The sequence below is a fragment of the Vidua chalybeata genome, chromosome 4 (genome assembly GCF_026979565.1).
Source record: "Vidua chalybeata isolate OUT-0048 chromosome 4, bVidCha1 merged haplotype, whole genome shotgun sequence".
NCBI lineage: Eukaryota > Metazoa > Chordata > Aves > Passeriformes > Viduidae > Vidua > Vidua chalybeata.
This window is the reverse complement of record NC_071533.1, coordinates 2,430,809-2,455,857: the sequence shown is the minus strand read 5'-3', so window position 1 is coordinate 2,455,857 and position 25,049 is coordinate 2,430,809. Positions and strand designations below refer to the sequence as shown.

The 25,049-nt window shown below is 43.6% G+C and overlaps 1 protein-coding gene across 10 annotated transcripts in view; it reads left to right on the top strand.

Moving 5' to 3' along the window:
• ANKRD17 (ankyrin repeat domain 17) overlaps positions 1 to 25,049 on the top strand; it is a 69,637-nt gene that overhangs the window by 28,400 nt on the left and 16,188 nt on the right. For 7 of the 10 annotated variants that reach the window (XM_053940111.1, XM_053940110.1, XM_053940107.1 and 4 more), the window contains exons 2-15: positions 6,281 to 6,434; positions 7,021 to 7,177; positions 8,461 to 8,608; positions 8,886 to 9,033; positions 10,123 to 10,356; positions 11,191 to 11,285; positions 14,220 to 14,457; positions 14,635 to 14,826; positions 15,198 to 15,307; positions 16,012 to 16,099; positions 16,653 to 16,780; positions 17,195 to 17,338; positions 17,888 to 17,990; positions 19,513 to 20,268. In XM_053940111.1, coding sequence (XP_053796086.1) covers positions 6,323 to 6,434; positions 7,021 to 7,177; positions 8,461 to 8,608; positions 8,886 to 9,033; positions 10,123 to 10,356; positions 11,191 to 11,285; positions 14,220 to 14,457; positions 14,635 to 14,826; positions 15,198 to 15,307; positions 16,012 to 16,099; positions 16,653 to 16,780; positions 17,195 to 17,338; positions 17,888 to 17,990; positions 19,513 to 20,268 — 2,653 coding nt within the window. In that variant the 5' untranslated portion in view covers positions 6,281 to 6,322. The remainder of the gene's footprint in view (positions 1 to 6,280; positions 6,435 to 7,020; positions 7,178 to 8,460; positions 8,609 to 8,885; positions 9,034 to 10,122; positions 10,357 to 11,190; positions 11,286 to 14,219; positions 14,458 to 14,634; positions 14,827 to 15,197; positions 15,308 to 16,011; positions 16,100 to 16,652; positions 16,781 to 17,194; positions 17,339 to 17,887; positions 17,991 to 19,512; positions 20,269 to 25,049) is intronic. The other 3 variants (XM_053940113.1, XM_053940114.1, XM_053940112.1) reach the window with 1 other exon arrangement.

The following is a 25,049-nucleotide window of genomic DNA, read 5'->3' as shown; positions in this document are numbered from 1 at the left end:
GAGTGGGCACTTGATCATCTGCTGCACTCAGCTTCCATGTCTGCTTTCCCTTGCAGTGACCAGGGAGTTGATCTCTATCTAAAGAAAATGGTGTCTTGTGTAAGGAGCCAGGAAACCATCAATTATACTTCAGGGGTATGTCATCCTAATGAGGTGGTATTGAGGGTTTGACCCATAGAAATGACAGGCACTGCCAGAGCCTTGGCTTCAGTACAGCCTTGGATGGAATTTTTTCTATAATGCATTATTAATGCTGTGAAGATCTGCAAAGGGCCTTGAAACCTGTGTTGCTAAGTGGTAGTTCCACCTGAAAACATGTAGGTGAAAAGGCAGAACCCTATACTTTGCCTCAATAGTTAGTTTGTGGAAGTCAAAATCCATTTTCACTGTTGTGTTTGAAGAATGTTTAAGTTAATTTTCTGTCTCAATGTTTCAAATCAGAGTATTTTTTCCAATAAGCTGTCCTGAAACTGAGATGGGCTCATGTATTTTGAAAGCATCAGAGGTGATACTCTGAAGGCTAAAAAAGTAGCAGCGTGAGGGAGAGCAAACATGAAGTTCTTGCTGTAGTTTGTGGCATTATATCTTTTAATTTGCAGAAGTTTTGGGTTGCCTAAATGTTTAAATGTTGTGGTTTGGATCCCAAAGTGAAAAATTGGTGCTTGAAATGCTTGGCCCAGTTTGTCACATTTCAAATGATCCTTGCTTTGTTTTGATTCACCTCTTGCCTCATGAACCCCGTGATGTGCATCAAATGGTTAGACACAAGGCATGAAAAAGGCATGAAAAAGTGTCTTGCAAACTGAACTTAGTTATTAGTCAGAGCTGGACTTTGTTCTTGCACTGGGAATGGGGGTTTATTTCCTCTTGTGTGTTCCACTTGCAAGGTAATAGTATAAACATTGCTGTTTCTGTGTGAAGCAGACTTCAAGTGTATTCCTGAACAGTGGAAAATACACTGTCAAGAAATGCTCAGTAATGTATGAAGTGTAGATAGATAGATTAATTGGTTTTCAGTGCAGTATCTTGGAGGTGTGAGAGCTGAAATTGTTCTGGAGGGAAAGCTGAGATTATCCTGGACAGGAGTTGCTGGAGCAGCAGGGAAAGCAGTGTGGCTGTAGGTCAGACATGAGGAGTTCCTCAGGAAATCAGGATTAAAACTGCTCACTCTAAGGGAGTCATTTTTAGCTGAGTAAGGAAAGAATCTGAAACTTTTCTTGCTCTTCAAGCAGGGAAGTGGGGCTGAAGTCAGCAGAGTAGGACTAAGGGTTATTAACTGACCTGGTCATAGTTGTGGTTTTGGTTTGAAGGTAGCTTTGCAACACCAAACAGAGTTGAAAATTCTTACTAAATTAATTGTTGTCTTTAAAAACCTTCTGCTGCTCTCCAAAAGTTTTGAAGCTGGGAAAAATCAACCCTGTTAAAGGGCTTGCTAATTGGCAGTAAGTGCCTCACAAAGAACTGATCCAAAAGGAGTGTCAGGTAAGGTTTATTTTAGGGAGTGCAGTTTGCTGCCTGGCAATGGCCACTGGCTGTTCCCTTGTCCTTAAGGTTCTTTGGAAGAGCTTTGCTCTGGTAGGATCTGTTGGGCACCCTCTGGGTGTCCAAACACCAAAGGCCCAAATGCCATGGTAAAAAATTCAGCAAATTCTCAGCTGTGTTCCTTGGCTAATAGAAGGCAAAAGTCCTCACTCAGAAAAGCTGAGACATGAAGTTGTGTTGGATTTTAAGAGTGGAAGATAGGAGCCAGCCCCAAAAATAAGCAAAAAGATTTTTTCCTGAGAGGTGAGATTTTTCTGTCTTTTAATACTTGTCTGAGCTAGCGTGGTTCGTCCAAATCCGGTTTCAGATGCTGCCGTTTTATATTACGGTGCTTAAAAACACTGAAGCTTAAAGAGTAAATCCTGTTAGGTTAATGAGCCCAACTTGCTATTTCACTGCCGTGCAGAGCTGCTGTGTGCAGCATGGCTGCCAGACACTTCACTGCAGTGCACTGCTTCCTTGGTACTGCTTCAGGAACTCTGCACTAATGCTCTGAGCCTGTCATCAAGAGACACAGATAGCCTGCTGTCTGCTGTCTTACAAGTGGCTAAAAGGCTGCTCAGAACTCACGTTGCTTCCAGAGAGATGTCACTGGGTGTTTGTCCCAAGGTGCCATTCAGAACCCTTGTTCTTGTGAGCAAGGGTTTGGGCTGGCTAATGACACTGAGTGCCCAAATGTACTGTTTGGGCCTCTCGTTGCTGCTCTGCCTCCACACATGGCACGTTACAGACGTGATTTTAGCTTTTACAGTTTAGACAGAGTGCTTGCTCTGGCTAAATGCTGGAAGGCAGGAGCACATCAATGCTGGGTGCATGCAGGATGGCGTGAAGGAGGAGGAGCAGGGAATGGGATCAGCAAAATGGGCTCTTGGAATCAGACAGGGAACCTGAGATTGGAAGGAGAAAATTACTTTTTACAGCCTTTTCTCAATGCTTCTGGGTTGTCCTTACAGCAAAGATGTCATTTAGGAAAACTCTAATCCAGCGATAACCAAATGCTGGAGACCCTCTGTAAATGAGCAGAGCCATGCTCTGATTAGATGGATAAAAAATGGAGCTTGTTGCATTTGTGGTGAGGGTGGTGGGTGCTGGAAACCAAGTCTTTTTTGCCTTGTTCCTAAAGTGAGTGTTTAAGAAGTGGTTTTATTCTGATAGAGTTCAGCTCATTTTGAAGCTCTCTGGTAATGGAGCTGGTGGCAAGTTCTGCTGGGAGTAAGGTTAGAGTTGCTGTCGTTTTAGCTTGTGTTAGTTTAGGCATTGTATACTCATTTTGGTACTTTGCCTAGCTTGGTACCTTAGTCGATTGTGTGGTTCTAGAGTTGCTGCTTGGGGTTGGGTACTGCATTTCTTTCTCCTAGGAGGAGATGATGTGAAGAGACAGTTGTTTGTAGGTGGGATGTAATTTCCCTTTTCCCTCCCTCCCTGGCTGGTGTAAAATTAGGAAGATGCTAATCCATGTTTAGCCTTAAAAGCAGCAAATTTGAAATCAGTAGATAACCCAAAGCTTTTCTTCAAGTCCTTAATGCTAGAGAGTTGTTTCTTTGGTTTTCTTATGTGTGTGTAATTACTTGGCATTTTGTTGTGTCTTCTTACTGTGAGGGAAACTCTGAGAGGAGTTGATTCTTTGACCTTGGTTTACATCTGTATGAGATTATGTGGAGGCTTGGGTCCACAGTGAGATCTGTGCTGATGGCAGTTTTGTGTGCGGGTGGCTTGATAGAGAGAGATGAGTGAAGTCAGAGTTAGTTAGCATCAAGAGCTGAATTCTGTCTCTGTTTGATTCAGCACTATGTGGTAGCAAGAGCCACACCAGTTAGGGCAACTCAGGTGTGCTTTGTCTTCCTGCCCTAACCTGGCATTTGCTCAAATGCACGTTCAGTATTTGGTGTTTGTCAGTCAGAACAAACTTACTGGCATCTTACAGGGCTGTCTTCAGGGTGCACAGACACGAGTCCTGTTCGCGAGCAGCCAGAACCTGGGAGTTTTGTTCTCCTGGCATCTTTTTGGTAGTAGATGTGTCAAATATACTAAAATTGTTTTGAGCAAAGGAAAGCTAGGCCAGGACAGAACATGAGATTCTTACTGCAGGATGAGAGGGTAGGAGAAATCTTGTAATAGGGTTTATGTTGGGCCCCCGAACAATTGGGTTATGTCAGAGTATTGTTGGATTGGAGGAATGATGACGGAACATGCAGATGAAATATTCTGATATGTAAGGTGGAGCATTTGTATGCTATTCTACATTTTTTTTTAGTCAAGGGAAATAAAATACATCTGAAGCCCTTTGAGGAAATGTCTGTTTACTTGACCTGGTACATGGAAATGCTTTGTCTTCGTTTATAGCTTCTGTGCAGAAGGCAGGATTTTCTGAGAAACAGAAGTGCAGTTTTCCCATTTACCATAACAGGGTTTTATTCCCTGCTTTGGTACACCATGTCTTTGTCATTCTCCCTTGGTGTTGGTGTTGTGTAGAAAAACTGAGAAGACGAGACTGTAATGAAACCCTGTAGGTAAATAACAATTTTGAAACTGCAGAGGAGATGAGAAGTTCTGCAAGCTGCAGACTGAAGATGGATCTCTTCTATCTTGCAATAGAAAAGATTTTTACTCTGTATTTAATATTAAAAAATAGTGTCAAGTGTTTTTCCAATAAGATAATTTCTTGATACTGTTCTGAAATGTTTTCAGTGACAGCACATAATATAAACATTCCCCAAACTTTCTTGTGAGGATGTTTTCTCCTGGTCCCTCATGGGAGTCTCAGTGCTGTGTTGTTTGTGGGTGGATTTCTGCTTCTCCCTGTTCCCCTTGGGTTGTTTATTTAATCACACCATGCACATATTCTTAGCTGAAAGGAAGATGGGATGATTTTTCCATTTGAAACTTAAACTGCATGAAAGACCTAATTTTGGGGAGAGGATATGTGTGGGGGAGAATAGTTTTCCTATTTTGACTTTTTTCTTAGCAAATATTTCATAGTGTTAGGAAGAACCACGACCAGCTGTTCATTATTTCACTTGGAGGAGATTTTTTTCAGTTAGTCTGAGCAGTTGGGATTTTGCATGAGTTGGGTGAGCCAAGAATCCTTCCACAGCTCCGGAGTTTGCCTTTCCAGGGGTGAAATCTGTCGCTTGGCTCCTGAGCAGCGCAGCGGTTCCGCTGTCTTGCCGCAGCAGGCTGTCTGTCCTCTGGAAGATGACAAATGGCAAGTCCTCAGATGAACCAAAACAGGCCTAAAATATCAGTGTAGGTGCAAAGAGCGGTGGTGGGCAGAGGACCCTGGCAAGGCAGGGTTCCTTAGGACTTGGGAGGAAACTAGGAGCTGCCTTCACCAGTTTGCCAAACTGGAGAGAGCAGCCTGTGTGAGTATGGCTTGGAGAAAACGCTGCTGAGGAGCGACAGGCAGTGCTGCTGGACTGTTCTGCTCTTGGCATCAGAGCCACTTTGGTCTGAAGCTGGAAGTCCTCCCTTTCAGCTTGATGTTCCCAGATTTGGAGGAGGAGGGCAGAGAGGCTGCAAAAGAGCAGAGGGAGCCTTCAGAGGTGCCCTTGAGATGTGTGTTGGTGTATTGCCAAGAGCTGACCAGAGGCTTTGTTTCTCAACGGTGGTGTTGAAGGGATAAAATGAAGAAAATGGGAAAGTAGTGCTCAGCCTGCCTTCCTTAGGAAACAAGGGATTCGGGTTGAAGCTGAGTGAATTGCTGAGTGGGAGACAGACTGCAGAAGGCAAAAGTTGTGTGAGCTCCCCACTTATGACAAGAGAATGGATGGGAGGCTGGAGGGACCTTCCAGGAGTCCTTAGATGAACTGCCTGCTCTTCTGGTTTATCTGCCCACATAGATGGATTCTTGGGGAATTTATCTGCAGGAGTCTGAACTTGTGATGCTCATGGGACTGCTTTGAAACTTTGGGGACACAAATGAGGCTTAAGAATAAAGTAAGTTTCTGTTTCAACGATGTATATTCCACGTGGGAACAGATATAGACAGTGGCTGCTTTTATCCAGAGGTGACTGTAGTTTTTAATTGTTGTAGGGGTGGCACATATGATTTCTCTGTTGGGCAGACTGGCATTTAAATTGATTCTGAATTTGGATTTGGATTGGGGTTTGGATTTTGAAACTGGGAACTTTGGAAGCTGTTGAGCTTTGTTAGGGGGATGTTTAACTTGGTCTTTATAATTTGATAATTGTTTCAGTGACTAGGTCACAGGTTTTGGAGTGAGCTCAAGGAACTCTCAGAGAAGTGTCTTCTCTGAACTACTTGCTCCAGTTGTCCTCTACCAGGCAGGATAACACAAAGAGTATTAGGGCTTTCTTCTCTAAAACACTCATCGTGTTCCTAGTTTCTACCTATTTCACAGCAAAAACAGATGGACAGCACAGAAAACTAGGGTCTACAGAAGAGTTTGGACAACTCAGCATCTGTTTTCTAAAAAAGGCAGATATACAGATGCATATTTTATAGATCAAGTTTAAGAAAATGTTTTCTTGAGTAAGATGCTGTGACGTGAAGTCATTTTGTAGTGGTGTTGATACTATGTGGAAGGTGTTGCTTGCCCTTGTGATTCTTTTCTTTGGATGTTAGATTAGGAGACATCAGACCCGAAGTGAGATGCCTGAAGCCAATAAAGTACTTAAAAATAAAATACTTAAATAATTAATGCAGCCGTAGCATTTTGTGGTTTAAGTCTATTTTGGTCAGTTCTATCATTCTTAAACCAGATCTGTTACTTTTCAGGTGGAATCATTTATCTTGGATCAGGATGATCTCGAAAACCCTATGTTGGAAACAGCTTCTAAATTGCTGCTGTCAAGTACTGCTGATGGTGCTGACCTGAGAACTGTAGATCCCGAAACCCAGGCAAGATTAGAAGCTTTACTTGAAGCTGCGGGTAAGTCCTCGTGTCCCGTACAGGTTTAACCCCAAAGCCCTTACAAGAGTCCATACTGGAATCGCTTGCGTAAGGCTAATCCATAGGAGCACGATACAGATGCAAAATGTACGCCAGGGTGGATTTGGCAAGGGCGTCACAGAGGGGAAAAAGTTTATTTTAGAGTATTCCAAGGTTTAGAAAAATCAGAATTTCACATGAAGATGTTTACAATCAGATTTCTCCAGTGTTGGCGTTCTAAAAGCCTGAGTCAAAATGGACGCCTGACTTTGGTGTATGCCATTGTGTCAAACCCTAAATGGCTCAATAGGTTTTATTTTGTAGTAGTTGCTGTATGAAAAGCATTAATCGTTGCTTATATTAAGTAATTTCAGTAGCTTAAAACTGATTTCTTCTGTGGATTGGAGAGTTTCAGTCACATACAGCTTTTAATGAGTGTTGTGAGCAGTTAAACCCATCGTTTTGGAAGCTGTAGTTGATTGTGCTTGGAATGTTCCTGCTGACAGATCTCACAGGCTCATTTTCAACTTGTGTGTTCTCTCCTTTGCTGGCACGCGTCCCCGTCGGTTGTGAATTGGAACGGCAGGAATAGGGAAGCTGTCGACAGCGGATGGGAAAGCCTTTGCAGATCCCGAGGTGCTCCGCAGGCTGACCTCCTCGGTCAGCTGTGCGTTGGATGAAGCTGCCGCTGCGCTGACCCGGATGAGAGCGGAGAGCACAGCCAATGCAGGGCAGACGGACAAGTAAGCCAGCTTTTGTCCTGGAGCTTTTCCGCCCTTTGCCACTTCTAGAAGTGGTTTTTCTTGTTCTAGCACTTGCGCTTCGGGGATGATGAAACTCTTACTCAAGTGGAATTGGTGCCAAGTTATCACATTTGCTTCTCCTGCTTAAGTATTTGTGGACTGGCAGGTCTTGCAGCAGAGAGTGAAGCAATTCATGCTGCTTAGAATTACGGAATGGCACTCCAAGGAGTTTATCGTGACCAGCTATAGAAACATTTCTAAGCTCTTTAATACTATGGGCCTTAGAACTGTTCCATACAGTTGCAAATCCTCAAATGGGTCATTCACTGATAGCATGAAACAAGATTTCAGATCAGAAAAAACCTTTTAGGGAATTTCAGATGCCTTTTTAATTGAGGAAGGGAAACAGCCTTGAGGGACTGGAGCTCCATAGTGGTCAGTGTCACACAGGGCCCTGGATAGAGCCTCAGCCAGGGAGTTGCTGCTCTTGTACTGGACTATGTGGCTTTACATGTGCAATTTTGTCTTACTGGGGTATTCAGGAGGGAAAGAAGAAGGAGGTTTCCTTCCAGGCTGCTATAAGGCTTCAGTGCAGCGGAAACAGTGTTATTAGGAAAAACCAAGTGTATACAGAACAACTCTGAAGAAGGATTTCTTGCTGTAGGAACAGCATGGAGAGCAGTATAATTATGGGTGATGTCTACTTCTGTTCTGTCTGCATCCACTCTTCTCCCCTGCACCTCTTTCTTGGGACTGGTGGTGGTTGCCAAAGTTGTTACAGGAACAGAGGCTCTTGGAAATAAAAAAAAAGGCTCAACATGTATTGAAGAGACATATTTCAGAACTGATTCTCTGTGTATGAAAATTGTGTCTAGTTACAAGATCCTGGTATTTTCAGCACAGGAGAGAAGGGAAGTGGTTAAATTTCCTACAAGAGAAGACTGACGTGGGTGATTTGTTTTAGTTTAATTAATAGTTACAGTGCTGAACAAATAAAGTTTTCTCAAGATTGACAGGTGATTTCCATGTCCTCTGGTCCTGGGATATCCTGCATATATTTCTCTTGCAAACCTCTGTTAAAAATTAATAGGAGGAGTGGATATGGACACAACTTAATTTTCAGCCAAGTTAGCTGGGAAAGCTCAAGTGTAAAACTGGCACTTGTTTAATTAGCAGTTGGCACGTTTTTAGCTTGTGTTTCCTTTCTTGCTGACTGCGTCCTCATGGCACACTGGAGTTGAGGCACAGTCCATTTCCACTCTGAATGCTTTGTCCCTTGTTAGCCGCAGCTTGGCCGAGGCTTGTTCCGAAGGAGATGTGAATGCTGTGCGGAAGTTGCTCATTGAAGGCCGGAGTGTGAACGAGCACACAGAAGAAGGGGAAAGCCTCCTTTGTTTGGCCTGCTCAGCAGGATATTATGAGCTTGCACAGGTTGGTTTCCTGGCTCTTTGTACTATGTGTGTGTTGTACATAAAGCAATGTTAAATCAATATAGTAGCATTTTGTGCACCTGGAAGGGTGCACAAAGGTAGTGAGAAATGGCAGTTCACTGGCAAGCGAGTCTCACGCACACACTAAATGTTGCTAATGCATTCTTGGTGCCTATTTTCTGCGAGGGCTGCTCACCCAACACTGTGGGGAGGGTGGGGGTTTGTAGTGCAGAGGCAGGGTTTATCACTCTGTGTTGTTGATCACTGACTCTTGGCAGGTTCTCCTGGCAATGCATGCCAATGTGGAGGACCGGGGAATCAAAGGAGACATCACACCTCTAATGGCTGCTGCCAATGGCGGGCACGTCAAAATTGTCAAGCTGCTGCTAGCTCACGGTGCTGATGTGAACGCACAGTCATCCACAGGTAAAGAGGCTGTTGGGAATGACTGCAGAGCTGGGATATGTGGTATGCAGGGAACTTGGCATGGAAGTTTGGGAGCAATGGCTCTCAGCCCAGCAAGGCAGAATGCTTCCTTGTGGTTTTGCCATTTAAATTCTCTTTTCTAAGTGAAACTCTGAAATATTGTTGGATGCAGATCAAGTATTATGGAGACATACAAAGGTGGATAAGGTCAGTTAGAACTGGAAGGTGTTTGAGTACCTAGGATTAGTTGTCACATTTAACACAGTTTGGTAAGTTTGTGTGTGCGTAGAAAAGTTATTTGGTGGCAGGTCAGGAAGCCCAAGGGGAACACAGGAAACGTGAGAAGATGGCCTCCCCCTTCCCCTCTTTCCATGGTAACTCGCTACCCTTTTGTGTTGAAGTGACCAGATTGGGAAATCTTCTAAGTTCTTGTAGCCTGGAAGCGGAGAGCTGGTGTGTAGTCAACAGTAACTGATGAATGGAGAGCTGACCCTGAGTGAGGGGGAGAAAGGGATACCAGAAGACCCCTTTTTTTTTTTTTTTTTAATGTTTTTTTCAGTGAAGTGGTTTTCTCAGTGGCAATAAGACCTTGACCTTTAATATTTTTCCAGATGTCTTTCACAGAGGCAGATTCTTTGACTGTTATGTGCAGATTCATGTTTTTGTATTTTTTCCCACTGAAGTTGTTTTCCTCTCCTTGTAAAGACTAGGAACATTTTGGAACCAGCCCCTTGTAGGTGTTTAAGACTTGATTTAGAAGCAGCAGTTTGTTCTGCTCCTGGTTTTGAGCTTTCATTCTTCTTCCTGCTGATGAGCAGGAAAACGGATGGGGCTTTGTGACAGAGACTGGGCTAGAAATGGGAAGAGAGGTGCATCGGTGCAGGCACAAGGAGATCCTCAGTCTGTCAGCACCGAGCTGCTTGGTGCCATTACTGATTGCCCCCTCCCTGTAATTCTTCATCTGTAGCCTGAAAAACCCTGTTCTGTCAGGTGTCCAGGTAAAAGGGATGGATTGGAGCATCAGGGGAAGTTCTGGGTGGAGAAAGGCCATCAGGTTCTGTTTCCAACCCTTGTTCTCTCTGGCTTAAGGCAACACAGCCCTGACCTACGCCTGTGCCGGGGGCTACGTGGATGTTGTGAAGGTGCTGCTGGAGTCGGGCGCGAGCATTGAGGACCACAACGAGAACGGTCACACGCCGCTGATGGAGGCCGGGAGCGCTGGCCACGTGGAAGTGGCCAGGGTGCTGCTGGAGAACGGAGCAGGCATCAATACGCATTCCAATGAGTTCAAGGAGAGCGCGCTGACGCTGGCTTGCTACAAAGGTACGGTAACAAGCGTGCAGCAAAGTGTCAGGGGCGAGCATGGATTCCTTCAGCCTTGCTGCCCACAACCAGGGGAATTAAAAGGGTGTGAGCAGACACTGTGGTGCTCTTGTCTTGGCTGTGATACAGCACGCCTGTGCTATATGCAAAATCATCTGTGTGCAGAGTCTGAGTATCAGGATCTAAACCTTTGTTCTGAGGTACGATTATTTAGAAGATGCTCTGTTAAACAAATGAAGAGACAAGGAACTAATGTGTTACATTACAGAATAAGTAAGCTAAACTTTCTGTATTACAGCTTTATTATGCCAGCTACCTCTGCTGAAGTACAGCAAATATTTCATTTTAAAGGACTTGGCACTTGCAAATCATGGAAGGTTTAGGGCCTCGCCTTTTAGTTGTCAGTGCTGAGGACAACAGGCCTTTGTTTCCTCCCTTAGAGCGTTAGGCAGCAAACTTGTAGCACCCCAGAAAGACATGAAGATATTTAATTAAGAGGCAAAGTATGTCCCTACAGCCCAGTAGCTGCTGTTACAGTCGCTTAGGACATGTTTTTTTAGGTACTTGCCATCATGGAGTAGTTCATGTTAGTAGCAGAGGTGCTTGTGTGGCACCTGTATAGAGGTCTTAGTCTCTCATTTATGTTTTTTACCAGCTACACTGATAAGCTGCTGTGCATGTAGATGGCAGAGATACAAAGACACATTTCCAGAGTGCACTTTTTATGATGTAACATGAACATCCATAACTTCCATTATGTACTTTAGATTTCTATGAGCATTGAAATGCACTTTCTCAAGCAGTTTCCCTCTGTTAACTATTTTCTTCATGCAGGTCATCTGGAAATGGTGAGGTTTCTTCTGGAAGCTGGTGCAGACCAGGAGCACAAGACAGATGAGATGCACACTGCTCTCATGGAGGCGTGCATGGTAAGAGACGTAAGGCTTGAGCAGTGAGGTCTGTGGGCTCTCTTTTCTTGCTGAAGATGGAGAAAGTGGTTCCTTTTAGTTTCCTCCTTCTGGTACAGAATCTAGCTGTGATGTTTTGATCCTCTTGTCTGCTTGATGGGAAGCTAACTTTATTGTTAAACTGAGAATTAATTTCTTAAATTTCCTTTTTATCCTTCTCTCCAAATAGATTCCTCATGTGTTGGGATTTTCATGGCATATGTCTTGTGTAATGTCACACTGTGAACCCGTGGCTGTAGAGGAGGGCAGTAAATCCCTGTTTAGTGTGCCCTTCGCTGAAACAACTGTAAAGGTTCTAAAATCGGCCAGTTGTGTCTATTGAAGGAAGTTAATGGTTTCACATAGGGGAATGATTAACAGAAACCATTATACTTCTTGAAAGTTGTTGCAAAGAAAGTCACGTAGGTAAACAGAACTCGAGCTGTCCTTTATCTCACCCTGAAATCTTACTAGAGCAACCACATAAATATCCTTGGCAATGGCCTTGCAGCCAGTTCCTGGGAGTTGATGGTAAAAAGACCTTGTTTGATGTTGCAGTTGCCTTCCCATCAGGATGTTTTTTGTGGCGGAGCTATGGATCAACCCTTCCTTTCTTGGCCATTCTCTTCTGCCTTTTTAACAAAATTCCATCGAACCCACAGAGATGTTAAGACCTAATTTTTGTTAAAAATTACTGAGCAATAGGAAAAAATTCTCCCTTCTTTCTGCAGGAAGCTGTTTCTAGTGAGGCAGTTCCACGCTGGTGCTCAGAGCTGGCAGATAGTTGAGAGTCTCATACCTTCAGCTCTGCTGACGAGAGAAGGAGCAGCTTTCTCTAGCAGTATTTAAAAACCTTGCAGTGTGAAATGAAGCAGAGCAAGGACTTCCATCTCAGCATGTTCTTTCTGCAGAAACGGTTTCTGCTCTTCAGTGGCACAAGAAAACTTCCTTGTCTGGAACAGCATTGAGCTTGAATGTGTCCTCACAGAATTGTCTATCTGTGGCATAGCCAGTGCAGGTTTAAAGCTTTCTTCAGCTTTGTGTGTTCAGGAAGACTCGTGCCTGAGAGTGCCTTTTATACAGCAGTTAATATTGATTTAATGCACATGAGGTGTTGGACAATGGCACTTATCTTGTGGGAGCAAAAAGCAGGTTAATCTAGTTGTATTTCCTCTTGCTGAAGGACTGCTGTCCACAGAGCTTCAGCTTTAAAATGCACCTGGTGCTCTCATGAAGGTTGCTCAGGCGACTTTTTCTGATCTACTACCAGTTGGAAGGCTTTTCCTGGCTCTTGTAGGAGAGCTCAACAACCACACCCCATTGCAGGATTTATTAAAACATAGATCCAATTCCCTTGTGTGGTGGAGCTCCAGCAGTTCTCCTCCAGGCTGCTTGGCCCACATAGGAAGCTTTGAAGCAAGCCTTGGTGCTGCTGCGTCGTGCCATCCTCATCATGGATCAGGGGTGAGCAGTTAGCTGTCTTTCCAGAGCCTGATGGATGAGGCACCATCTCTGCATTTCCCTGAGGAAAGATTCTTTATGGAGGCTTGGAGTTTTTCCCTAAAATAGTACTGTCATTTCATGTAAAAGGTGAATATGTCCTAGTTAATGTCCTAGATATTTTTCCAAGAGGAAACCGTGCTTTGCTCCCTGGATATCAGAATAAGGTATGAAACACTTGAGAAAATGAAGCAGAAAAATGTCAGATGCAGTTTGGTGTTTTGTCTGGAAAAGAGCTTTTTGGAGTTGTGGTTTCCAGCTTGGCAAGGATGGCTGTGGATGTGATTTGCTGCCTCTTAGGAATTAATCTGAGATGAAGGTGTACATACCTCATTCAGTGACAACCTTGGGAAAGCCTTGTGTTCCTGGTGAGTGGCTGTTTATTTGCTGCAGCCCTCTGGTGTTTTGTTTGTCAGATTGTGGTTCCTCCCAGTTGGAATGGTGGCCATCTCCTCATGGAGAAAACCAGCTTGGAGAGTTTATGCTGTTGTTGGAGTGCAGCGACTGAGCCAGTCTCTGCTTCTGTCTGAACAAAGCAGAATGGAATGGCAATGGGATGTGTCACTGTCAGACCTCCAGTGTAAACATGGAGCTGAAAAGCCACTTCAAATAGTTCCTGAATTTATGGAATACTGAAAATATGATGGAGGTCCTATGCTGAAGTATTTTTCAAGGAAGAAAGCAAACTTAGGAGCTGCCTTTTGGTAGAAGGGGTTTGACAGCACAATCACGGTGTCTGGAAAACTCTGCCAGAATCCTGCCAAGGGAAAGCTGTTGCTCGGGTGGGTGGCTCCTGGGATGTGTAAGGAGCCCCTGACAAGTGGTCTCATTTAGGCTTTTCTCTTGGAAGGAGAAAGGAAGTCTTGACTCTGCAGTTAAATTGAGCAGTGAAATAGTTTTGCAGGAGCCATGAGGCAAGCCAGGTCAGTGTGCACGGCTGCTTCTTAAGAAAGAAGCAAAAGAATCTCACTGTTGTTCTTGTGGAGGAGACAAGCTTCTAAAATAGTGGCGAGCTCCCTCATGACTTTCTGGGCTTTATTTTAGAGTTCCCCCCAGCCCCAAGCAAGATGATCACAGACACCTGAACTGGAGTCTGATGCAAAGTTGTCCAGCATGTTGCTTACACCATTGACAGAGAGGTCTGATATGAGGTTCATGGCACGTATTCAGTGAAACATGCTCAGCATTCCTACTGGTGTCTGTTCAGTATAGGAGATGTTTATCCAAATACTTAAGGAAATATTCAGAAAAACTGTTCAGCAAGTTTCATTGTATTTTTGGACTCATTTTACTCACTCGTTTTTGTGTCTTCTGAGGGAATTTGAGTCTGTGACAAAACTGGAGAAAAGCAGTTTTTCCATTTGGTCAGTCTTCTGATCTTGATTTTTTTTTTTTTTTTTTTTTTTGCATTTCCAGGATGGTCACGTGGAAGTGGCAAGATTACTTCTGGACAGCGGAGCTCAGGTGAACATGCCTGCGGACTCCTTCGAGTCTCCGCTGACTCTGGCAGCCTGTGGCGGGCACGTGGAGCTGGCGGCTTTGTTGATTGAACGTGGGGCTAACTTGGAAGAGGTCAATGATGAAGGATACACGCCACTGATGGAGGCAGCTCGAGAAGGCCACGAGGAGATGGTGGCACTGTTACTTGGGCAAGGTAACTGCTGCGGGGCCTTCTGCGGGCTGCAGCTCGGCAGGCAGCTGCTTGTGTTGGGGAAGAAGCCCTGAGCTGCTGTGGTTTTTGTTTTCTTTGGTAATAAGATGTCTTGTGCATATGGAAGTGGTTTGTGTGCTGATCTTGCCTTCTGTAACTGGTGTTTTGTGTTGTTTGAAGGAGCAAACATCAATGCTCAGACAGAGGAGACTCAAGAAACCGCATTAACTCTGGCTTGCTGCGGAGGGTTTTTGGAGGTGGCCGATTTTCTCATTAAAGCAGGAGCTGACATAGAACTCGGCTGTTCCACACCTTTGATGGAGGCTGCTCAAGAGGGGCATTTGGAGCTGGTTAAATATTTATTAGCTGCGGGTATGGACTCATTCTGTTAACACTTTTGTAAAGGCTTAATCTAAGAGAAAAATTCTTTTTCCGATATTCATTACATTTTCTTTAGCAGCTTCTTGAAGTTGACTGTGAAGGTCTTGGAAGCCCAGAGTAATTTACTGGTTGGACTCTAATTTAGCTTTTGAAGATTGAGTTGATGTGAACTTGTTTGGAGCTAACTTGCAGTTTATGTTTTTATTTTTCTAGAGTATCTGATCAAGTGATCAGTTTAATAGATGCTGGATAGGAAGGGGGAGGTTTCATTTGCTGTTTGATCCTGTAAACATTGTGGAGGCTTGTATGTTTTCTGTAATGCCCATAATAAAGCTTACATGGTTTTGTGCTTTCTGTTTCAGGGGCTAATGTGCACGCAACAACAGCAACAGGTGACACGGCTCTGACGTATGCCTGTGAAAACGGCCACACCGATGTAGCAGATGTTTTACTTCAGGCGGGTGCAGATCTGGTAAGTCATTTACCTTCTTTGAAAAATCTAAGTAGAATATTAAATTATCAACACCTGACATTCTTTCTGTTTGTTTCAGTGTTCATTGTTGAGAATTTACACATTCTTTAATGTATTTTGGTCTGTTAGATTACCCTAAAGCGCTGAGGTCAGTTACAGTCCTCTGGTGATTGATATCTAAAGCATTTCCAAGCCATTCAAAGTTGCCTGGACAGGAAAATAGGGGATTTCATTCTTTTGACATGGTATTCAGCTTCAAATTGTTGAGCTGATTTTGGGTTAGTCCTTATGCCTGCAAATCTGTTCTATTCCTTATGCATCAGATAGTTGACAGTCTGTTTGGTGTGCTGTAATGGAATTAAGATGATGGAGGTAAACTGATTTTTACTCTTCAGTAGGCTTGTACACCAGTGTGTTATCAAAAAGTGATGTTAAGCATGTCAGAAGATGTCCTGTTTAACTAAAATCCCCCTCGTGTGCCTTGAGTGCTTTTTGTCCAGGAGTCAGACCTCTGCAGAGACAGGTGGTGAATGGTTCATCTGCCTTCAAGGTACCCTTGGTTCCAACATTAGCTAAATATTTATGTCTAAGTTTGTGAAACACTAGAGAAGGATGTTCCATGTTCCATTCAGAAACCCAGGAGGCTGGCTTGCCTTCTTTCGCATGCTGCTTTGGATTTTGAAGCCTTTCTTTATCTGCTCTAGGAGCATGAATCAGAAGGTGGAAGAACCCCTCTCATGAAAGCTGCCAGGGCAGGTCATGTTTGCACTGTTCAGTTCTTGATTAGCAAAGGTAAGAGTGTGGAATGGTTTGGATTTTCCTGACTTCAGAAATACTTCAAGTTAAGAACATGTCAGAGCTAGTGTAACTTCCTTGGATTTGTTTTAAATGTCCTAGCTCAAGTAGACAATTGATTCTCCAACTAGGCATGTAATGATTACATGTAGTTTCTGCTGAGATTAGTGGAACTGCATGTAGTTGTAAAAATAGTGTATTTCAGTGTTTAATTCCTAGTAAAAGCAGCAGTAGTAGGGATCCCTGGTCTCCATGCCCCATGGTGCAGCTTTGGAGCACTGTCTTTGGCAGTTGAGCTACAAGTGCCTATTGGTTTCCAGATTTTGACTATAGCTTGCTTGATGTTTCAATAGAAAATGGGAATTTCCATTTTCCCTCTCTTGGGCTGGTTCTCATGAATTTTTCTTGTCCCTACCTTGCATGGAGTAGGACATCTGGCAGAATGGAATTTTCCCTGTGTAGATTGCAGAGTAGTTAATTCTGTTACATTTGATAGAGGTGCACCTGTTGAGGTCAATTTCAGCTGATGTTTGCCCTTGTGTTTCTGCAGGAGCAAATGTGAACAGGACTACAGCGAACAACGATCACACAGTGCTGTCGCTGGCCTGTGCCGGAGGTCACTTGGCAGTGGTGGAGTTACTGCTCGCTCATGGTGCTGATCCCACACACAGACTCAAGGTTTGTCCCTCAGCTGCCTCATTCTCCTCTAAAACTAAGGATACCCAGCTGTATTTTCTCCTTTTGTGTTCTCTACAACTCACCCAGCCTGTGGTGATTTAAATGGAAGTTTGCACAAGCAGATGTTCTGCTCGTGGATGTGTTGGAGTTAGTGCAGGTCTCTTGATCATCATGAGTATAAAGGCTGCCCTCCAGTTGTAAAGTGTGGATTGTGGAAGAGGAAAGAATTTTAAAGTACTTTTTTTTTTTTTTTTAATACTTCATCAAGTCTTTAAGTTTAGATGTGAACTTATGGAGATGGAGTATTTACTGGAGCAGAGGGCAGTCACATGGGTAGTGTGTTGTGTCTCCCAAAATGCTGCTGAGTTGTTTCCATGATGCTCTTTTCTAACTCTGTGATCTTTCCCTCTTCAGGACGGATCGACCATGCTAATCGAGGCAGCCAAAGGCGGTCACACCAGCGTGGTTTGTTACCTTCTAGATTACCCAAACAACTTGCTTTCTGCTCCTCCGCCCGACGCCACTCAGCTGACCCCGCCATCCCATGACCTAAACAGGGTAAGATTTCAGGGCTGATGATCTTTTTGCACTTGCTTACTCGAGAGTTTAAAGGTGAGAGAAGAGTCAGTCATGTCATACCATGAAGTGTAGATGAGCACACTGAAAATTACTTAGAGCTGTAATGGAGATGGGAAGACTTTCGGACATTATGTGATGTAGTGCTCTCATCATTCTTATTGTTCTCTAAGTATTACTGGAAAAAAACACCGAGGCTGGAAAAACCCAGCAAGTTCAAAGATGTGCTGAAATGAGACTCTACAGAATTGAATTTATAGCCCATTGTGGCTTGTATTTGCTGTGCTGCAGTACAGCACTGTACCATGCTGAGTATAGTTCAGCAAGTAATTTCTTAGGTTAAAAACGCCAAGTACGTGGAGATCACATGATCTGCAGGTGTTAATTACTGAACTCGGCATATTAAAAACCATATTGAATGTTCTTAGTCACCATTAAAATCTATTTTTCTAACAGATTTTGTTTACCGTCTATTGAATTATAACTAGCACAGAGTATGAGAAAAGTAATCTGTTAGTATCGACGTTTTAGGCTCCTCGAGTACCAGTGCAGGCGCTGCCCATGGTCGTCCCACCCCAGGAGCCTGACAAACCCCCTGCTAATGTCGCCACAACCCTTCCCATCAGAAATAAAGGTCAGTCGTAGTTCTGGAGCTTATTTTCTAAATATCCTTCCTAGGTAGAAGATAGAAGCTTGCACTTGTAGCAGAGTAGTTCCTATGAAGAGTGTTTGTGGATTCAGTCAAGGAAACTGCAATTTTTTTTTTTTTTTTTAATTTTTTTTTTAAGGATTTGCTTATCCACCAAGTATCAGTCATCTAACCCTGTAATCATAAAACATCAAGAAATCTGCCAAAGTAAATATGTTAAAATGTCTAGTCTGACACACTGAACTAATGCAAAATGTTACCCAGAAGTCTATAGAAATTGGATAATGGAAGTTGCAAAACCCATGTTAATCTCCATATCATAGTTGATTTGATAACTTGTGTTTCCTTAGGTAGTAGTCTGGGAGTGGGTTTGACTAATTGGATTGAAGGCGGAATTTCTTGTGCAGTAAAATCTTTAGTCTGATGGGGCTCAGGTCCTCCTAGGACTAAATTTGCATCTATTTTGCTCTCACCATTTTGACACTTAATGCTTTCTGTACTTAAGAATTCTCATCAAAAACCAATTTTTATCAAGCATCAGCAGTAGCAAATACAGGCGTGCATGTCCTAAAATTAATCCTGTGTGTACACTTGTATTGTTCTGGAGATACAGCGAGGATGGCTGGAAGAAACTGGGCACCTCCACTGCCTCAGATCCTGAGTTTTGATTTGCCTTTCGCCCTTCAAAATTAACCGATTGTTGCTTCTCCACCTGGTATGGCAGAGCATGTCAGCTGTGTTACTGGGGACTTCTGCATAAAAGACCAGTTGGATTAGTCCATTGCTTGTTCTTGCAGGAAGGCTGAAATATTTGCCTTGCCTGGACAGACAGCTGAGCTTTGACACAGGCAAAATCATGTCTGCTATGGATAAAACGTAGTGGCTAAAGACACCCTGTTAGGTCCTGCTAAATCTAAATGACTGTCCTGGGTTCTGGCACTCTTTGTCACCTGTGCAAAGCTGGATACCTGGAGCGAAAGGATGCCTAGTTCTAGAAAGCATAGCACTTCTTAAAGTGTACCAAGTCGGTTGCAAAACCGGCGGCCTAGTCCCAGTCCTAGAGATGTTTTTGTGTCCCTTGGGCTGCGCTTTTAGGGCTGTAAGCATATGTTTATGTCCCAACACCATACCAGACGCAAAACACCAAGTAAAGAGACAGCATATCCTTGCTTTTTGTTCCCAGTTTTCTTGTAGCAGCACTCGGTAACAGCGGCTCGAGACAATCGCTTCCTTTGGCCAAAGCGTAACGATTGCTGGAGTAGACCTGTCACCGTAGCACAGGGCTTTGTGGGATGCATGTGCAGTAGCGTGGCCTGTTAAATTGCAATCCGACTGCTGGGTACAAATTGGCAGGTGTTCTTGGAGGGCCTTCGGGACACGCTGACTTCCTGTGGGTGCTGTGCCCTGGTGCGTAGCCGGCCACGCAGCGGCCCAGCAGTAGCTCTGTAATGAGGATGCCGTTCGTATGCACTTCCATTGGTTCTGAGGGGGTTTCTTTTTCACACAGCTGCTTCTAAACAAAAGTCCAGCAGTCATTTGCCAACAAACAACCAGGATGTACAGGGTTACATCACCAATCAGTCTCCAGAGAGCATTGTAGAAGAGGCTCAGGGCAAGTTGACAGAGCTGGAGCAGAGGATAAAAGAAGCCATAGAGAAGAACGCTCAGCTGCAGTCCCTGGAATTGGCACACGCTGACCAGCTCACCAAAGAGAAGATTGAGGAGCTGAACAAAACGAGAGAGGAACAAATTCAGAAGAAACAAAAGATTTTGGAGGAACTGCAGAAAGTGGAGCGAGAGTTACAGCTGAAAACTCAGCAGCAGCTAAAAAAGCAATATCTAGAGGTAAAAGCGCAAAGAATTCAGCTCCAGCAGCAGCAGCAGCAACAGTCTTGCCAGCATCTGGGACTACTGACTCCCGTTGGGGTAGGAGAACAACTCTCAGAGGGAGACTATGCACGATTGCAGCAAGTGGACCCCATCTTGCTCAAAGATGACCCTCAGCAAGCTGCTGCGCAGACGGGTTTTGCACCAGTTCAGCCTCTGGCCATGCCACAAGCTTTGCCTCTGGCAGCAGGTTCCTTACCTCCAGGGTCCATCGCAAATCTTACAGAACTGCAAGGTGTTATAGTTGGACAGCCAGTGCTGGGCCAAGCACAACTAGCAGGGCTGGGGCAAGGAATACTGACAGAAACACAGCAAGGGTTAATGGTAGCCAGCCCTGCTCAGACGCTCAATGACACGCTGGATGACATCATGGCAGGTGGGTTTACATTGTTATGAGCAGGTATAATATTTGCTTGACCAGTTGAGGGTATGTCCACTTCTTTTTATGTGTGTGTGTGTGTTTGTGTATTCCCACGAGCTCTATGGCAAGCACCACTCGTCCTCTGATCCCTATCTTGAGGAGTTGGGAAAACGAGCTTTTAACTTTTCAGTTTGCAGGGTGAGCTAACTGGTGCCTGTTGGTCAGGTTGGTATGGTGGAGTGGCATTTTTAACTCGTCATAGTTTGGGGAGGGGTGTATTAGAGTTCATGTGGTAGTTCTATTTTGGCCTGATCGTAGCTCAGGAATAGCACCATGACAGTACTGGGTAGTACTTGGGACTAGCTGAGAGCTGACTTGCAGTAGGCTGAGCAGCTGCAGCACCACAACTAGCCTATAAAATGTGAGGGACCTGTGGGTTTATCTTCAGAATAAGTGCTGCTCGAGTTGGCCTTCTGTACTCTACTTATTGGAAGCTTTCATTTCTGCTTGGGAAAAAAAGGGTGATAATCCTATGACTTTCTGAAACATCTCCCCATAAAAATGGTTGCCAGCAGAAAACATGCTTAGCCTTACCAAATTCTTGTCATCGCTTCGGAGAATTCTTTGCCCGGTGACATGAATGCTCTAAGGCCTTAAGCAGCAAAATAGGAGAATGAAGCAGGTTTTAAATGCAAGTTGTCACTGTTGTTTTAGTTTACACCTCACTCCGTTGTGCTTCATCTGGACCCTTTCCGTGCTAAAGCAGTCATTGAAATTCCCCTTAGCTGAATAGAGATGAACTGGTAGGACACAGTCTTAAAAAAAAATGTCACTTGATGAAAAAGTACCAAGATGCTCTTGGTTAAGCCGATGCACTGTCATTTTTGCAAGTGCTGTCCATCTGGACAAGTGTGCTTTGCAAAGCTGTTAGGATGAGAGATGTGTGCCAGGGGAAGGCAGGTCTCCAAGAAGGTGTTAGCCTGGAGCTGGTCCTGCATATACTGCAAGAGTTGGAGCACAGCAGTAGTACAGAGTCAGTGGAAGGCATGGTAACAGATTAAATCTACCAGGTGGTGAGTTTGTAAAGCACTTGGAACACCACTTTTGAGGTGAGACAGCTGATGAGTGACCTTGTGTCCAGGCAAAGCTTCGTTAAAGGTGACAGAAACTTTTTTGCTGGAAATCTCGTGTTAGAATTGAAGCATAGACGTAAAGATTGGAAGTGGATAAAAACACAAATGTATGCATGAAAAAGTAGATAAAATGACATGTATCCTGCACTAACAGTAACAGTTCCTCTTGTGGAACTGCTGGGGTACAGGACAACATGAATTTAAAAGCTGGGATGATTGCAGTTCTTGGTAACTTATAAAGAATCTGTGCAATGCACTTGAATTGTGTTTAAATACAAGTGGAACCTGGAGTTAGGACATTTGGGACATGTGTTTAGCTGCATGTCACATATTGAGAAGGTGCCATTTCAGGTCACCTGCTGCATAGCCGAGTGCCCGTGCATGCCTTTTTGGGCAGTCAGGTATTTCCAGTGTGAATTTAAGTGAATATTTTGGTTCAGCTCAGCCCCACTTGTAAGTACGTGTGTGCACACATGCAGTTGAGAAGGAAGTCTGAATTCATTTTCTGTCAAGTGCCTGATTATAGGGTGTTTTTTTAAGCAAGAACAGATACTGGCTTGAGTATAGAACCTGTAGTGAGTCCACAAATCACAGTTTAATGTAGAACTGAAATAGGTTCAGCGTAACACGGAACATTTAAGTGGACACTAAGTATTTGGTTGGTAATGCCGTGTACTGCTCTAAGAGAAGCTTCTAGAGTATTCTTATGGATTTAAATTCTTCTTTCTGAGGTGCCTTGAGTTTAGTTCCATTGCAGAGCTGTGTTTCCAGCATCAGTTACAGAAACAAAGCTTCACCTTGACTGTGCAGACTTGATTTAATGTGCATCTCTGTACTTAATTAGTTGAAAACAATGGATAAGTAGTAGATAATGCTTTTTTTTTTTTTTCTTTGGGCTCCTTTATGATCCTGCTGGAATTGAGGACAAGTGAAAGGTTTGCTCTTGAGCTTCAGATGTTGGGCAAGTTTTTTGCTTGCTGTGAGGTTTGTATAAAGAAGTATTTTTTAGGGTTAGTTATTTAAGTCTTGTATGGAAACATTGCATCTTTTAAGTGGTGTGGTAAAGATCTGAAGAGAAAAACCACCTTGTTTTTAATAGCAAGCTTTTTACAAAGCAGGAACTATTCCAAGGATTATGTCCAGTCACAGAGCTTCACAAAGAACTTCAGGAATCTTGAAGCACTTGATAAAATGCATTCCTGGAAGCTACCTTGTGGGTTGAGTCAGTTGGAAATGCAGCTGTTTAAATTAATACATCAGAAAGCAAGCTGTAAGCTTTTCACAGAGACTCAGTACTGAAAAAAATAACAGTAGAGTGCCAGCATCCCAGGAAAATCAGGTTGTGTCCCACCTGGGACCTGAGCAGGAGCTGGTTTCATGTGGGGCTGACCTGCCTTAGGCTGCTTTGCACACTCTTAACTAATAACCAGCAAGACTGCAGGTGTGCAGTGGTTCTCAGGCTTCATCCATGGAGCCTTTCTTGCACAGCAGCAGCCCAGTGTTTGTGTTGGAATTCAGAACATAGCTTGCACAGTTACAGTCCGAGGCATGTTCTGCATCTCAAGTGCTCTAGAGTGATTTTAATCCTGTGTGGCATGAATACAGTTTGTAATAACTGAGGATACTACAGAGAAATTGGGAGCAGAGAAGGAATTGATGTGGAACAAGCTTGTAGAGCTGGCTTGAAACCAGTTGGAAAAAGCTGAGATGTCTCATACATTTCTTGTAAAGTATTTTTTTATTCAGTCCCTCATCTTGCCTCATTGTGTAATGTGGAACAGTTTTTATCTGTGTACTGTTGACATTACAGGAGACAAGGAATCAGTGCATAAGGCCAGTCCTGTGCCCACAGCAAGACAGCACTTGTGGGACATGTGATGGCCACATGAAGAGAAGTGGGATTACAAGGGCATGTCACTCTGGTGAGGCCAGTGGGCATGGGGGAGGAGGTAGCTGCTCTGCTCTCTTCATTCAAGCTAAGAGAGAGTTGAGGTATGGCCAGAAGACTATCGAGATGAAGAGCACTGCTGTTCCAAATATCAGTAAGCACAAAGCTGATTGTCTGATACCCCAGCAAATGTCCAAGACTGGAACTGGAGTAGTCAAACAGTGCTTGGCGATGTCTTCCGACCAAGAAGCTTGACTGAGGTGTAGGTGGTCCTGGACCAAGTCATGTCTATACTAAATATTCCAATAGTGACCTAACTTGGAAGACTTGGTTATCCCAGGCATGAAATAATGATGTTTCCATGGTGAAGTACAGACTTGAGTGCCACTAGGCCATTAGAGTAGGGCAGGGAGCAGAGTGCAGAGATAAATATTTGACTGTCAATGTGTTCAGCATGTAGAATCAAGCTAGTTGGTTACTCCTCTCAGTGCTCAGGACTGCTGTAAAATCCTTTTGGGTTATTGAAAACTTTGAATATTTTAGCTTGGGCGCCGTAGAAATTCTGTTCATCACCCTTGGCATGTTCATTAGAAATTTGAACTCCACGCAGGTGATGTTGAAATAAATATAATCAAAGTGATTACCCCTAAAAATGAATATCATGAATTGTGCTGTAGGTATATGAACTAAATCTGTGTGTTATTGCTGAAGCCTCTTTCTTTTCTGGGTTTATTTGTTTTGTATTTGGGGTGAGGGGTGATTGGAGTTTTTTTTTTGTTTGTTTGTTTGTTTGTTTTTTCTCCCTTCACTACAAATGTAAAAAGTACACATTACCTGAACTGAGACCTTCTTAACTAACTTGATATTTTTTTTAGCCTGAGAATTTACTAATTTCTCCTGTAATATGCTTCCCAATCCCCTTTTTGGGACTTGAGCAGGAATTCTTAGAAACTTCTTAAACACGTGCCATTTTTGACCTTATGTCAAAATACTTTGGCATATCTTCAGTATGGTAATTTTAATCCATACCTAGTGTGATTTGTGAGATAAGTTTTCAAAAGGTATTCGAAGATCTAGATCAAGGGAGTTTGAGTTCTGAATTCTGACTTAGTCTTAGAAGCTGAGGATTCTTTGCTTTTCCTGGTGCCATGTATTAGCTTCTTTGCTGGGATTTTGTGTAGGAAATCCAGAAATTAAATTAGTTATGGATGTAAAATATAGCTGCCTTGTAGAGGTGGGAGCACACAGCTGGGCCTGTTAGGATACAGGTTTTGTGGCATCAGTTGGGAAACTTTCATTTTAAAGTGCTTTTGTCTACTGGGCAGAGGTGTGTGGTGCTTCACCTTCTCCTTTGCTGTTATGCCTCAGAAACAGCTAGAGAAACACTGGAGAAGTGACAGGGAAAAAAAACATTGAGTTCTTCTGAGGAAAAGTAGGAAAATGGGTGTTTTCCCCAACAGCTGCTTTAGACTCAAGTTTGCTGTATACTCCTAAACATCCCATGTATAGAATGAACTTGAGGGAGCGTGGCAGTCGGTGCTGTGTCGTGTCCATACACTGTTATCACTGTAAGTGGTGTTACCTTTGCTTACCTAACACCTTGACCAAACTCTCTGCAACCTGCTGTTACAAAGCTTCCACTTCTCTGGTTTCAGCAAATTCTGCTGTGTGAGCATCCTGCCCTGTTGCTTTTTTTTGTTACGTTTATGGGGGGTGGGGGTGAAGGCTGGACGGACTTCTACATAAAAACATTTAAACTGTTTTAAGAAAAATTG